Genomic DNA, 14343 nt, shown 5'->3' with positions numbered 1-14343 from the left:
CGATGACAATACAGCTGAAGGCTTGCCTGGAATTAATGTGCATAAGTATGGGAGATGATTTTAAGGGAAAGTGAAAGTCATGTCAAACAAGAAATTAAAATCCACAGAATCTCATTCATTCATTCACTCCCCAAACCCAATAATTAATGTTGACATTCTATTGAAGAAATTAAAATGGCAGAGCCTGGAACTTTACAGTATTGTTTTACTTATTATGAAGATTTAAGATCTGCTGCAGACTCAATGATGGGTAGGGAGAGCTTATCAAGGGATGAAACTGAAAAGGACAGGTCCTGATGACGCAGTAAGAAAATGTATGCATGGCATAACATTCCGGGGTGTTTGGAAACTTGAACAGCTTGAGTCTTTCAAAATTTTCTGGCAACATTATCAGAGTAGCCACATTTTGTTTATTATATATATTTTTAACAGTGTGTGGACCTCAAAAACAACAGTAATAAAGGAATATGATTATATGTATTTGTAAGCTACATAAAATAACAATTTTTCTAGTGCTTTACAATATCATGTACATAAGAACACAGCCCCAAACAGGCTTGTGGCAGCAGCAGCTTTAATAGACAGCACATTCCAACTCAAGTGATGACAACACTGCATTGACTGATGTGCTATCGTTAGTTGTTGGTTACAGAGGGCCTGTGGCTAGAGGTTTAATATCTCTGTTGAAGTCTCAAGCTGAAATTGTTGGCTGCATCTGACCTTGATGGATAGCAGGTCATTGTGGTTCTTTGCCAACAAATTTTAGTGTCAAGAGAATCCATTTTTGAATCATTATGCTCTGCAGATAATGCAGCTGTGAAGTTGTTTTTAGTGTAATGAAAAACCAGAGTACGTGTTTTTTCATGATAAATTTTACAATGACAGACATGTCCCTTGACCCGTTATGATGCTGCTGTGAGAAAGGTTCACATTTCTACAGGTAGTATATCGAGCAGATATTCGTTGAATCAACCCCTCTCAAGGTGGATCCATAACTGAAGTCACACAAAACGTGTCTCTGTTTTAAGAGTTTGTAAATTTGCCAATATTTCCTTGAAGAATATGTGTGCCAAGTTTCAACAAAATCGGTCCACTGATTGCCAAGTTGTTTCAAGGGAACAAACAGATGGATAAATGTGACAAGAAAAGTGGGTTATTTTAGTATTCTGTATCCTTGTTTACATATGCGAGGAGAAATCAACAAGTAAAGGCAATAGATAAAATCTGACTGCAATTCAACACATTCGCTGTGGCTTATGGGAAGTTTGAACATGCACAGCACCTTGCCATTAGTCTAGTTGAGGCCAAGGTCAAATGAACATGGATGTTCTGCTGCAGGATTGCACCATTGTTGAACAACACACCATAGTGAGATTTCTTTGGGCAGAGGGAGTGAAACCTGCTGAAATTCAACTATGCATTAACAGCATACAACGTAACCCGTCAGTCTTCTCTGAAGAAGGCAAGCGCCAGGTTGATGTGGGTTTGCGTGCATGATGCTGATTATCGACCAGATCAAGGTTTATCGGTTACACTTGCTATTTATACCTTTCTGCCAATTAATAAACTTTTCATTGGATCATACTGTTTTCACTCGAGTATTGAGCCATCACAAATGTGCTGTATTGCTGGGGTTACTGCCTAAATTTCAAATAGCCTTTAACTTGTTGATCTACCTTTCTAAAATTAACTCCACAAAAAATGTATGACTAATTAAAAATTTGCAACATAGAACACTACCCACTATTCATTTTTATCAGAATGAGTAACATTCTCAAAATTGTTAAAACCAATTCAGGGTCGTGGGGTACACAGGCTCATATCAGGAAAAAAGCCTGAACAAGGAGGGCCTACTCACATACCCACTCATGCTGACGTTGTTGTAAATTTAGATACATGAATTAACTTAACATATCTTGAATATCACAAGGTGATACAGGAGGAAAACCAGAGTACTGAGGGGAAAACACAAGCAGACACGAGGATATATAGCTATTCCTTCACACAAGAGTTATACTGGACTAGTAAGTATATTTGGTACTTCCAAATCAATTTGATGCCCCATACGTTCTACGTGCTAAGTTATTTGAGGAGGAGGAGTATAGGGATCTAATCAATGACTTTGTTAAATGGTGCGACTCAAACCACCTACACCTGAACACCAGCAAAACCAAAGAGCTGGTGGTGGATTTTAGGAGGCCCAGACCCCTCATAGACCCAGTGATCATCAAAGGTGACTGTGTGCAGATGGTGCAGACCTATAAATATCTGGGAGTGCAGCTGGATGATAAATTAGACTGGACTGCCAATACTGATGCGCTGTGCAAGAAAGGACAGAGCCGGTTATACTACCTTAGAAGGCTGGCGTCCTTCAACATCTGCAATAAGATGCTGCAGATGTTCTATCAAACAGTTGTGGCGAGCGCCCTCTTCTACGCAGTGGTGTGCTGGGGAGGCAGCATTAAGAGGAAAGACGCCTCACGTCTGGACAAACTGGTGAGGAAGGCAAGCTCTATTGTTGGCATGGAGCTGGACAGTTTGACATCTGTGGCAGAGCGAAGGGCGCTCAGCAGGCTCCTATCAATTATGGAGAATCCACTGCATCCACTTAATAGTATCATCTCCAGACAGAAGAGCAGCTTCAGCGACAGACTGCTGTCACCGTCCTGCTCCACTGACAGATTGAGGAGATCGTTCCTCCCCCAAACTATGCGACTCTTTAATTCCATCCGGGGGGGTAAACGTTAACATTTAACATTATACAAAGTTATTGTCTGTTTTTCACCTGCATTATTATCATTCTTTAATATTATTTATTGTATCAGTATGCTGCTGCTGAAGAATGTGAATTTCCCATTGGGATTAATAAAGTATCTATCTATCTATCTATCTATCTATCTATCTATCTATCTATCTATCTATCTATCTATCTATCTATCTATCTATCTATCTATCTATCTATCTATCTATCTATCTATCTATCTATCTATCTATCTATCTATCTATCTATCTATCTATCTATCTATCTATCTATCTATCTATCTATCTATCACTGCTTGGAGTCCATTTGTCACATTGCATCTTTATGCATCAACATACTGCATGTATTCCTGAAAAGCAAGCTCTGTACAGGCAAATACATTACACGTGTGCATACATTAAAGTGAACGTCACTGCAGAAAAATTCATTTGCCTAAAGTTAACTTAGGCGTGCTGGCAATGAGGCGGCTCACTACACTCACTCAGCAGTTAGCAGCAATCACACCACAACAATACATTCTGGAAGAAGAGATAGTTTTTCCAAAATAACACCTTCTAGGCCTGAAGTAAGCAGTTCATTGTGAATGATTGATTGTAATTCCTTTTCTTTTTCTACTTTATTTAATGTGATGCATACATTCTTGCTCCTACTCTGTTCAATGCTTGTATGGACTGGGTGTTGGGCAGGGTTGTGGGGTCCAGCAGCTGTGGGGCATCTGTTGGTGAAGAAAGATTCACTGATCTTGACTTTGCCAACGATGCTGTGATCTTCACAGGGTCAGTGGAGGCTCGGATCAGGGCTCTTGAGAGACTGAGTGAGGAGTCTGAGTGTCTGGGCTTGCGAGTGTCCTGATAAAAACTAACATCCAGGACTTTAATGACCTCTTAGGCACAGCTATCAGCAGTGTGTCTGTTTGCGGAGAGAGTGTCGACCGTGGTCGAGAGGTTTACTTACCTTGGCAGTGACATTCATGTCTCTGGTGACCGCCTATGAAGTCATTAGACAGATTGGGAGAGCATGGGGAGTCATGAGCTCTCTTGAAAAGTTTGTGTGGCGCTCCAGATATCTTTGCAAAAGGACAAAGTTCCAAGTCTTTAGAATCCAGGTGCTTCCTGTCTTACTATATAGTTGCAAAGCATGGACACTGTCCAGTGACTTGAAAGGAAGACTGGACTCTTTTGGTACTGTGTTTCTTCTGAGAATACTTGGGTACTTCTGGTTTGACTTTGTGTTGAATGAGCAGTTACTCAAGGAGTCCAGAATGAGGCACATTACCTGCATTTTGAGGGGGCATCAGTTATGGCACTACAGCCATGTTGCGCGATTCCCCGAGGGTGATCTGGCTCGCAGGATCCTCATCATCAAGGACCCAAGTGGCCTGGACCAGGCCAAGGGGATGCCCACGTAACACCTGGCTGTGGCAGATAGAGGGTCATTTCTGGAGGGTAAGACTGGACCGCGGTGTCTGCCTGGGGGGTTGCCAACCTTTGCATGCTCCCCAACCTGACCGGACCTGACCTGATGCATAAGGTAAGGTGCCTTCAAATTCTTGCTTTGTCATTTTTAATTTCAATGTATCTTTTTCAGTTTAATTTGGTTATACTGTTTTCATTCATTTAGACACTGTTGCATGGGAAATTAGAAAAATCAAAAGAAATGTTCTACTTGATATGTAGTTTATTGGCAAATATTTAATTAATCATGAAACTTAAAACTAGAGATGGCTTAAATAGTGTAGCACAGCCAGTACTTTCCAAACAGGAGGCCTGTGAGGCAGCACGTAGAGGGAGGTCCATGACCTCTGCCCTGGGTAATTCTTGGGAGAGAGCCGATGCCACTGCAATATGCGATTCAAGAATCGACACGCATTACGAGTGCTACGGTCTTATCAATTGTACGCATACAGAAGAAGATGCATTTTCTGTTTTTATAAGAATAGTAATTCTTCAGATTATATAGTGTTACTAGGGGGTTCTCCCCTGCTCACTTCACTTGTCAACCACTTTGCGTTACTGCCGCTCGCGTTGTGACAAGGGGGGCTGAACGCACCCCAAGGATACACAGTCACTCCTCCGAAACCCCCTCTTAAACGGTGATACAATGGGAGACAAATATATATATTTTTTTTACCTCCTCTTTGCTCGATCAGCTGCTGGCTTGCTGCTGCTGCCGTGCTGCGTGATTGGCATCTCGCACGGCGCTTCGAACATTTAAAAGCCTGTACAGCAGCTGTCCTACTCTTTGTCTTTTATTTCTGGCCCCGGGCGTTGTTAAATCCCTTGGCACAAAGTCTCGTTTTGCGGGAAGTGAGTTCTTGATATTGTTTAGTTTATGATTTAAAAACGGAACAAGAATCTGAAAATCTAATAACATCACAGTAAAGTTCAATAAATTCTGAAAATGATATCAAACATATATATTGTGGCGAGCAGCTGGGGGCTGTACTCAGCCAGGAATGCTTGGAAGGACAGGAAGAGGGACTATGCCTCCTCCGTACCACGAGAGGGCAGTCGCCCTGGTTGGTATGGGGACGACGGGAACAGAGCATGGAAGCTCAAAACTATAGGGCCCCCCGTGGTCACCGCCAGGGGGTGCCCAGATGCCAGAAAAGCCCTGGACATTAAAACTTCCACCTCATTACCGGGGACACCTGGAGTGCTTCCGGCACACCAGGAAGTGCCGCAAGAAACTTATTGGGAGGCACCTGGAGCACGTCCGGGTGGACATAAAAGGGGCCGCCTCCCTCCATTCGTCAGCTGGAGTCAGGTGGAAGAGGACAGAGCTCAGAGGAGAGGAGTAGAGGCGGTGAAGAGAGAGGCATTGGAAAAGGCCCGGACTTGAGGGTGTGTGGTGCAAGGGCACTGGGTTGTATGCGGTGTTGTAAATAGTTGAATTATGTATAATAAACGTGTGTGTGGTTTGAAACCATCGCTGTCTGTGTCCGGGGTGGTTCCCACAATAGTTTCAAAATAAGCCCGATTTAAAGCATGACAAAAAATGTTGCACTTTTAGGCTTAGGATTTTATATATATAGAGTGGATTTTTCACAAAGCACTCCAGTGAGTGGTGAGCCACTTCAACCACCACTAATGTGTAGCATCCACCTGGATGATGCAACGGCAGCCATTTTTGTGCCAGTATGCTCACCACACATTAGTTTTTTGGTGGTGAAGGGGTGAAAGAGCCAATTGGAGACAGGGAATGATTAGAAGGGCCAGGATGACTAGGCCATGGTGAGCAATTTAGCCAGGACATCGGGATGCACCCTACTCTTTACAAAGGATTCCTAGGGCCTCAGTTTTACGTCTCATCCAAAGGACAGCACCACTTTCACAGCACAGTGTCCCCGTCACTGCAATGGAGCATTGGGATCCACATTCAGAACACAGCGTAAGCGCCCCCTGCTGGCTTCACCTACACCTCTTCCAGCAAAATAAGGACCAACTTAAAAAAAAAAAAGTGTTATATATAAGACAAAATGTTAAATAAAGGAAACTGCCACTGATTTGTCACAATCCCTGGGCTCACTATGTTTAAGTATTTTTACTGGAACCATTTTTGTGATTTCTAGATATGATCCATTTAGAATTATTATTGTTTCTTATTGTTGTTTCACATTATTACTACTTTTCATAAATGTTGCCATGTTGTTCCGTATGTGCTGATGTTAAAACCAAGAGAACCTGAAACCTGATGGCAGAACAGCTGTGATTTTTAATTTTCTATTTCTATTCCTTGCCACTACAAACTTTCAGACATCTTGCACTTAAATAATGTGAAGTAGCACAGCAACCGTCATCTGTCTATTAGGTTGCATCTGTCTGACAAAATTGTTTTACTTATTTTGTGCATGCATGGAACATTCATGATAGATATCTGTACAAACTCATATAATAATAATAATACATTTATAGAGCACCTTTCTCATGCTCAAGGCGCATTAACAAAAGTACTTTGAACAGTCAAGGAAAAAAAATTAGACGTGAGGCAAAAATCGGAACAGAGTGAACATAGCCTTAAAAGTTCCACATGTGCTTGTTCTGACAACTTATGCTTAACAGCATTTTAAATTTTTAAATGTAGGAAAAATATTGTAACATTATATTGTAAAAATGTGAAAAAAAAAACGAAGGCAAATGGTTAGCGCCAATATGATCTTCCCATATTGGAGTATGACTGATGAAAGATTAGTTCTCTTTGTGTTTGCAGTCTGCTCAATTGAAACGTTAACTACTCGCACCATTTCTCATCTCATAAGTACTCTCACAGTGTATTTTATGCACCAGTGTTAAAAAGGCTATTTATATGCATATGTGATGTTGTAATGTAAGATATTGCAATAATTTTAAACTTTTTAATGTAATTTAATATCATATTACTTAACAGTATGACACAGTCAGGACTATCTTAAAATAAAACTGATCCAGTTCTCCAGTGCTCATTCATCACCGGTCTCACTTTCATCCATTGCAGGATTTGCACACGTAACACATTTCACTTCAGTTATTGAAATGTTCTCGTTGTCATACATACGGAAGTACCCGCGTGGTGTACCAAATGCATCATATGGAACTTGCGACTGTGCATCCACTCATAAAACTGGCTGGGAGCACGCTGGAGGGAAACCATTGCGGCACTGCACTTGTAGCGAAACAAGATGAGGACAGATGGTGGATGCTGCTTGTAAGTTGAAGTAAAAGGACGTTGGACAAAAATAACTGAGATTGGTGTACAAAGTACACCAGCGCGAGTAGTTAAGGGTTAAGGAGAGCAGGTTTTGAATCAGCATTCCAATCAAACTTTGGACACTTTATTGTAGGTCAGAAATTGGTAGGGATGTGAACTTTGCTGTCACCTTTATGGCAGCTTCCTTTACCAAGAAAGGCCGAGTCTTTCACTAGTATCACTTAGAATAAAGACATTACTTTTGTTAAATATTAAGCAATCAATTGCTATATTATATAAGCACATTAGATAACTCACAGATCAAGACACCTTTTTTAGGAGCGTTGCATCCTTCCTAGCTCTAATCATTTCATTAGTTATTGTTCCTACCGAATGTGGGAGGCTGCTTTCACGCAGTCCCACTGTGGGTTATGGCAACTCTGTTTTAATGAGTAATCAGATGTAATGAGGATTGCATTCTTTACGTGTGTCGCTTGGTTTTACAGCATAAAAAGCTTTTCAATGTACAGGGTTGGCCTTGGTGAACAGTTTTATTATAATTTTTGAGCCTAATGTATTATTATGGATCATCATTATAAGACAATAGAATCAAGCAAACATTCTCAGGTTTTTGTTCATCTGATTTATGAAAACTTGGTGTCAGAAAGCCTAAGTAGCAAAATGATGCAAAATCAAAGGTGGCACATGAGATCTTGTGCTTGTAGCTCCAAGCAGAAAGTTAGGTGGCCCTGGCACCTGTCTGTCACCTGTCTTCAAGTGCCCTTGTGTTTTGCACCCACTCTCACCACTCAGTTGCTCTATTGACAATACATGTTGCATTTACGGGGGCTCCATGCCTGGTGGGCTTTAACAAGCCCAAGTGGCTTCTGCCTTCCCACATTAGCATGCCAAGCTGCCCTCTCCCTGCCAGTATGACTCACTCTCACTCACTCTCTCTGTGTCCTGGAGTTCTGCCATGCAACTTTTTTTTCCCCTGCTGTCTTCCTGGGCCTCGGCACACATGCGGCAAAAGAGTGACCTAAAATAATTAGCCCTCCACCAATTTCCTTAATGTCGTTTCTCCTGTTCAATGTTGTGGGGAATCAAAACCTACTAACAGCATCTCTGAACGGGATGTCAGTCCGTCCATCTGTACCCATATTCACTCATGCTTCAACAATTTAGAGTTGTGAATTTTTCTAATTGCATGTCTTTGGATCGGGTGGAAACTCATTAGCAAAAAGTTACACAAAGTCATTTAGTCTAGAAATAAAGCAAAAAATACTGAGCCTTAAAAGAGATGTAAAAGAAAGACAAATATGTCCTTTGTATGCTTTTTTCTCCATTTTCAAGGCCTAGTGCTTTTCAGTCAAGGAAGACAAAAAAAGTTGTTTTTTTTTGTAAAAGTACTGATGTACTAAATACCGTATATACTCGCGTTTAAGTTCTGCCGCAGATAAGTCGGGACTTGATCTTACCGTATAATTTACCGGATTTTATAATGTCGGCCGTATAAGTTGAATGTGGAAAACTCACGCTATTGGTCCAAGAGATTCTGATATGCTAACGGCCTCCTGAGAGAGTAACCACGGAGCACACAGCCTTTTTTTTATTCTATGTATTGTGCCTGCGTGACCACACGGTAATACCTGAACGATTCCGAAGAGATGTTTGCACTGATTTGTGTTCTTTGTATCTCACACCCTCATACACCTTAATTGTAACAGCATCCCTTATCTACTATGGAGCATTCGATCAGAAGAAAATATGAAGCTGGTTTTAAATTTTTTAATTTAAAAGTTGTTGAAATGGCGAAAGAAATTGAAAACTGCACTGCTGCAATAAAATTTGATGCATCTGAGAAACTGATGCGAAACTGGAGGAAGCAAGAAGAAGAAAAAAAAAATTAAGTGTCGCATTTTTGAACAGGCGTATAAGTCGGGGTCTGATTTTATGATCAATTTTTCAGGTTTCAAGACCCGACTTATAAGCGAGTATATATGGTAAAGAGAATCTATACCAACAAACTGTTTTGGGGTTCCCTTTCAGCTTTACATTTAATAGTCTTATGTAGTCTGCTCATCTGAAGGACACAGCAAGCAGGCCGTAGTCACTTCATCGTTCGCACAAGTTGAAGGCCCGCCTTTCAGCGAACATCTCATCCAGTTTCTGGTATATCCGGATGAACATCTGTCTGCCAATTTTCTGATCTTCTCCAAGTGAGATCTTAATGGCGACATTTATTCATATTACAGAAAAGATGATATCTGGACAGTGCTGTTCTTTGGGTGAAGCCTATCACCTGTGACTCTCTCTCTCTGTCTCTCTCTCTCTCTCATTTGCTGAAAAAACAAAATACAGCCTAGAATGTTCTGTGTCTCTTTTTTAAGGCTCTTGCAGTCGTATCAGTCTTTCTGCGTGGGGCCTTCTATAAAATTATAGTAAAGTCATTTAACCGTAAATCTTATTCTCAATTTGCATTCTGCTAAAAATTTGTACCATGAGCAATGCTTATCAGAATCACCAGTTTAAAATACAACACCGTGCTTGGAATTTCTTCTGCCATTAGTTATTTTCCCCTCCTTTTTTTTTCCAAATTATATACTGCTTCTTTATGGCATTCCAAAACCATTTTCACCTTGAGCCGTGCTATTTTATATTAAGCACTGCATGATTCTGTTTTCCTCCCAGTTCATTAGTACCTTAGACTGACAGACAGACAGACACTGTCACGGCATTGCTCAGATGTGGACAAGGGAGAGACAAAAAAATACGGAAGACTTAGGAGTTACTTCTGTGTCTTTCAATCTGTAAGGGGGGATTAGACACACTCAGAAAAATTGACATTCTTCACGAGACAAACACATCACAATAGCCGTCAGTGGCTAGAGAAAATTTATCAGCTTGGGGAAAATAATGGCTTGTCTCACTTTTTTCCACAAGAAATCTGTTCTTCTCTTTCATTCATAAGCTGAAATATTTTACACCTACCAGAGAAATTCCTTGTCGCCAACATGGTAGTGAGAATGGCACCCTGTTGAAAAATTAAAAGGAAGAGCTTAGCTTACTTTAGATAATGGAAGTGTATAAAATGTTTCCATGCACTATTATTTATGCATTTATGGTTAAAAAATGGCTAGGCCATCCAGTAGCATCAAATAGCAAACAAAGTCTCCGAAGACAGATGCAAAGAGCTGTGCAGCTTCTGGGGTTTATGGGTGTTGGGGCGGAAGCTCTTACATTTGCTCCCTGGGCAGAGGAACATAGACAGATGTGTTTCCTGGGCACACTATGGCCTGGTGAAATTGGGCAACCTCTACCCACATAATATCTTCTGCACAATTTGTAGATGGATTGTGTGCCAGTGAGGTTAAAACAGCTAACTGCACATGTGAGTTGTGCAATGATAGGCGCCCAGAGCATTAGAACTCTTTTGACAAGAACAGGCCACTCAGCCCAGCAAAACTTGTAAGTCTTAACTTAGAAGGAGGTTCTGTAACTTTTTTGAGGTTTTTAGGTTAAGACGTCTGGAAGAACAGACAGACCTCCCATCACATGCAAAATATAATGAAAAATCTAATGTCGTATTCCCCTGCAAATTTTGCCTGCTATTCTAATGAATGAATCTATCACAAGCTAACAATAAATAAACATAGTTTCAAGCATGGATCGCTGGACCACAGTACCAACAGCACTCAAGAAGACATTCTCTCATCCTACTCCTACTTTTACCTTGAAATGTGACCCTGTAAATTTACAGTGACCACTTTAATTAGGTGGCCAAGTTTACCCAGGGTGTCGCGTCACAGTTTCTTGTATTTATTAATTTTTTTAAATCCGCACCCTGCCCAGCTTCAGTGTGATGTGTATAGCATGCAAAAAAAGACAGTCATAATCACCTTGAGTTTCCTCCTGGCATTGAACTTCTTCAAGCACTCCACGGTCTCTTGTCTGTGCATCATAGACGCCACGGTAGATCGTTGCTAAAGAAATAGAGAAGACGGTTCAGCAAACGGAGCCTCTGGCAGCAAATTGAGGGCTGTTCCGTATCACAATTAGATGGTCTCATTTAAAAAATGGTGTTCATGGTCTACTTACGCAGACCCATGGGTGTTTCAGTGCCTCCTGTGCAGTGATTCTCTTGGCTGGATTTATAGTCAACATCTGATTAATAAGATTCTTCGCCTCTGGGGTCACCGTGTCCCACTCTGGAGAAGGAAACTGAGGGCGGGGGTAGGCAGTTGAGTACAGGGAGTATAAGGGACAACATGACCAAACAAGAAATCACAGGTCAATGTGCAACACAAAGGATAAATACTGAGAAAAAAAACATAAAAAGTGCATAGAGTGTGTGCTGTAAAAAGACAAAAATGAAAAACATTAACAGTAAAAGACCACGAAAGCGTCCATACCCTGAATTTATTTTCACAGTGGGTATGCCCTAATATTTTTTAATTAATAAAATAGAAAGAAACAAACCAGCAACAACTAGCCTGCCACATAATAACATTACAATCTCAAACCTATTTAATCCAATTCTGGGTGGTAGGGGTGCCGCATATCCTGGCCGCATTGGCCCAACTCTGGATGCAGCACCACTCCATCGTTAAACGGCCCAGTGGTGTACACACCCACCTGAAACCATCAATTGGAACCCTCAGTTGACCTCACATGCACATCCCTGAAATGCTGCAGGAAAACGGGAATACATGGAAAATATGCAAACGCCACACACTTAAGAACTATGCCAGGATTCAAACTCAGGACGTTAGAGCCATGACTGAGCAGCACTTACCATTGCACCGCTATACCACGCCAGCAACATGATACAAATGTTATATAGCTATAGGTCAACAGTTAATTATGAGTTCTCAGCTTAACATAAACAAGTGACATGCTAAAAGATGGCCATTCTGTGGATAAACACTGGAAGGATATCCAATATTTAAGGGTCTGTGACTTTGTGAATAGCAGCACTGTCCATGAGTATGGCTGTTCTTCTCCTGAGAACACATCGGCGGCCATAGTAATGAAGCCAACTGATTATGTGCCACTCCCAAGGCTACCGTGGATGGACTAAAAACTCTAAAAGCAGTGGAGGTTCTGAGTGATTAGTGGCTCCTGCATCTTTATTGTGCTAAAGTTCATTAACATGACTGCATCTATCAGACTGAGCAAGTGTACACAGCGTGGGAGTGGAGGTGACAGAAAGTTGACATTATGTCACTGTATAGTAAGAATAGATAAGTTCACATTTCATTATTAAAATCTATATATATATAAATTTCTTTTTGCGTTTGAAACGGAAATTACGTATGACCACGTGATATGGAAATTACGTATGACCACATGATACGGAAATTACCTATGACCACAAAACATATTATAATACAGGAACTAATCACTTTGTTTGTGGACACCATTTTTATATCGTCTTTACGAATTGTTATTATTTGTGTGCACCCCACGTCGCCCTTTCCCACCCCTCCTGTCTGGACTACAGCACTGAGTCGTCCGCTGCCAGGTGCGTTCTGACAGAGAAGTTTTATTTATTCGTCCACATGACTGTCGCTGAAACTGCCACATTGTAACTTTTTTTTAGTTCGCAGTACTTGATAGTAGAAGAGATGAGGAAAACAACTTTGCGTCTTTCTACTTTTTAACTGTGCCGAGCTGTAAACAATGTGAAGACGAGACCACCTTCAGCTGCGAGGGGTCGTGAGAACAAAGTGGACGCTGGGGGGCGAGGAATGTCAGGCTGCTCCGCCGAGTCGAGAGCTTCGCAGTTTCGGGCAGCGTCCTCTCTTCTCACATTGTTTGTGACACTTCAAGTCCCCCGTCAGCTCCTGGGAGAGTGGAAATCTTTGCGAATGAGTGTAATCGGCGCCATCGAAGCAGGACTGTTTGTAAATTGCCCTGCACAACTACTTACTGTCCCTTAAGGTAAGTTCAGGTCACTAAAACCCCACAACATTCAAATTTGCTTTTGTGATTAATTATTTTAACAAGTAAATCACAGGCATGTAGTGCAAGGTTGTCAGGCAAAAATTTGGACGATAACATAGAAAATGTAATTTCTATACCACAGCGGTCATGTAGCATCTTTCACAAGGGATCTACTACTTACCTGTTGTGTTATAGCGCCTTTAAAATGTAGTTTACCCGAAACCACTCCAGTTGTGCTCAATGTATCTTTACTTCTTAAATGTTAATGTTTTACTGTTTAATAACTTATAGACTACATTTTATTTTTTCCCTTGCACTCAGTGAGCGAAGCCACTGGGTAATCAACTAGTATGTTATAATTTACACTAGTAGCAATTCAAATGTTTAGGATTTACAACTGATGTGACAAAATGCTTCACTCTGCTGCTGCTGCAAAGATCTTGCATCCTAGATCCATATACTGTGCAAGCTTTTGTCTATGTGGAGTCTGCACATTCGGCCCATGTCCGCATGGCTTTTCCCTCCCAGATCACTACAGATGGGCAGGTTAGGTTAACTGGTGATTCTAAGCAGGCCCCTTGTAACTGTGAGTGGGCCCTGTGATGGACTGGCACCCTGTCCTGAATTTGATTGAACAGGTTTCAAGAATGTTATGGCACATGTTTAGAGTGTTCAGTAAGACAGTATGATGAATATGCAAAATATAATACAACAATCTCATTCATTTTCTAAATCACTTTTGAAGTTTAGGGTTGTGGACTGTCAATGCCAATTTAGTTGTATGGGCACAGGGAAGTAACCAGGCAGGATGTCAACCCATTGCACGACACTCTGACACACACTGTGCATGCTATCCACTTAACAAACACATCTTTTGTGTGTGTGTGGAAAACTGGGGTAGAGTTTCTTCATAAATGATTTCAATCCTTATACCATCCAAACCAAAGCATTCCTGGGAGCAAGTTGGAAAT

At 41.2% G+C, this 14343-nt stretch overlaps 1 protein-coding gene across 42 annotated transcripts in view; it reads right to left on the bottom strand.

Moving 5' to 3' along the window:
• Positions 1-14343, bottom strand: part of LOC114648726 (calcium/calmodulin-dependent protein kinase type II subunit beta) — a 412239-nt gene that overhangs the window by 89182 nt on the left and 308714 nt on the right. For all 42 annotated transcript variants that reach the window (XM_051936344.1, XM_051936324.1, XM_051936339.1 and 39 more), the window contains exons 10-12: positions 11525-11647; positions 11326-11409; positions 10418-10460 (exon numbers count right to left, since the gene is read on the bottom strand). In XM_051936344.1, the coding sequence (XP_051792304.1) occupies positions 10418-10460; positions 11326-11409; positions 11525-11647 (250 nt within the window). The remainder of the gene's footprint in view (positions 1-10417; positions 10461-11325; positions 11410-11524; positions 11648-14343) is intronic.

This window comes from Erpetoichthys calabaricus, chromosome 1 (genome assembly GCF_900747795.2).
Source record: "Erpetoichthys calabaricus chromosome 1, fErpCal1.3, whole genome shotgun sequence".
In the NCBI taxonomy this organism is placed as follows: Eukaryota; Metazoa; Chordata; class Cladistia; order Polypteriformes; family Polypteridae; genus Erpetoichthys; species Erpetoichthys calabaricus.
Note: the sequence above shows the minus strand (reverse complement) of the source record. Positions and strands in the feature narration are given on the sequence as shown.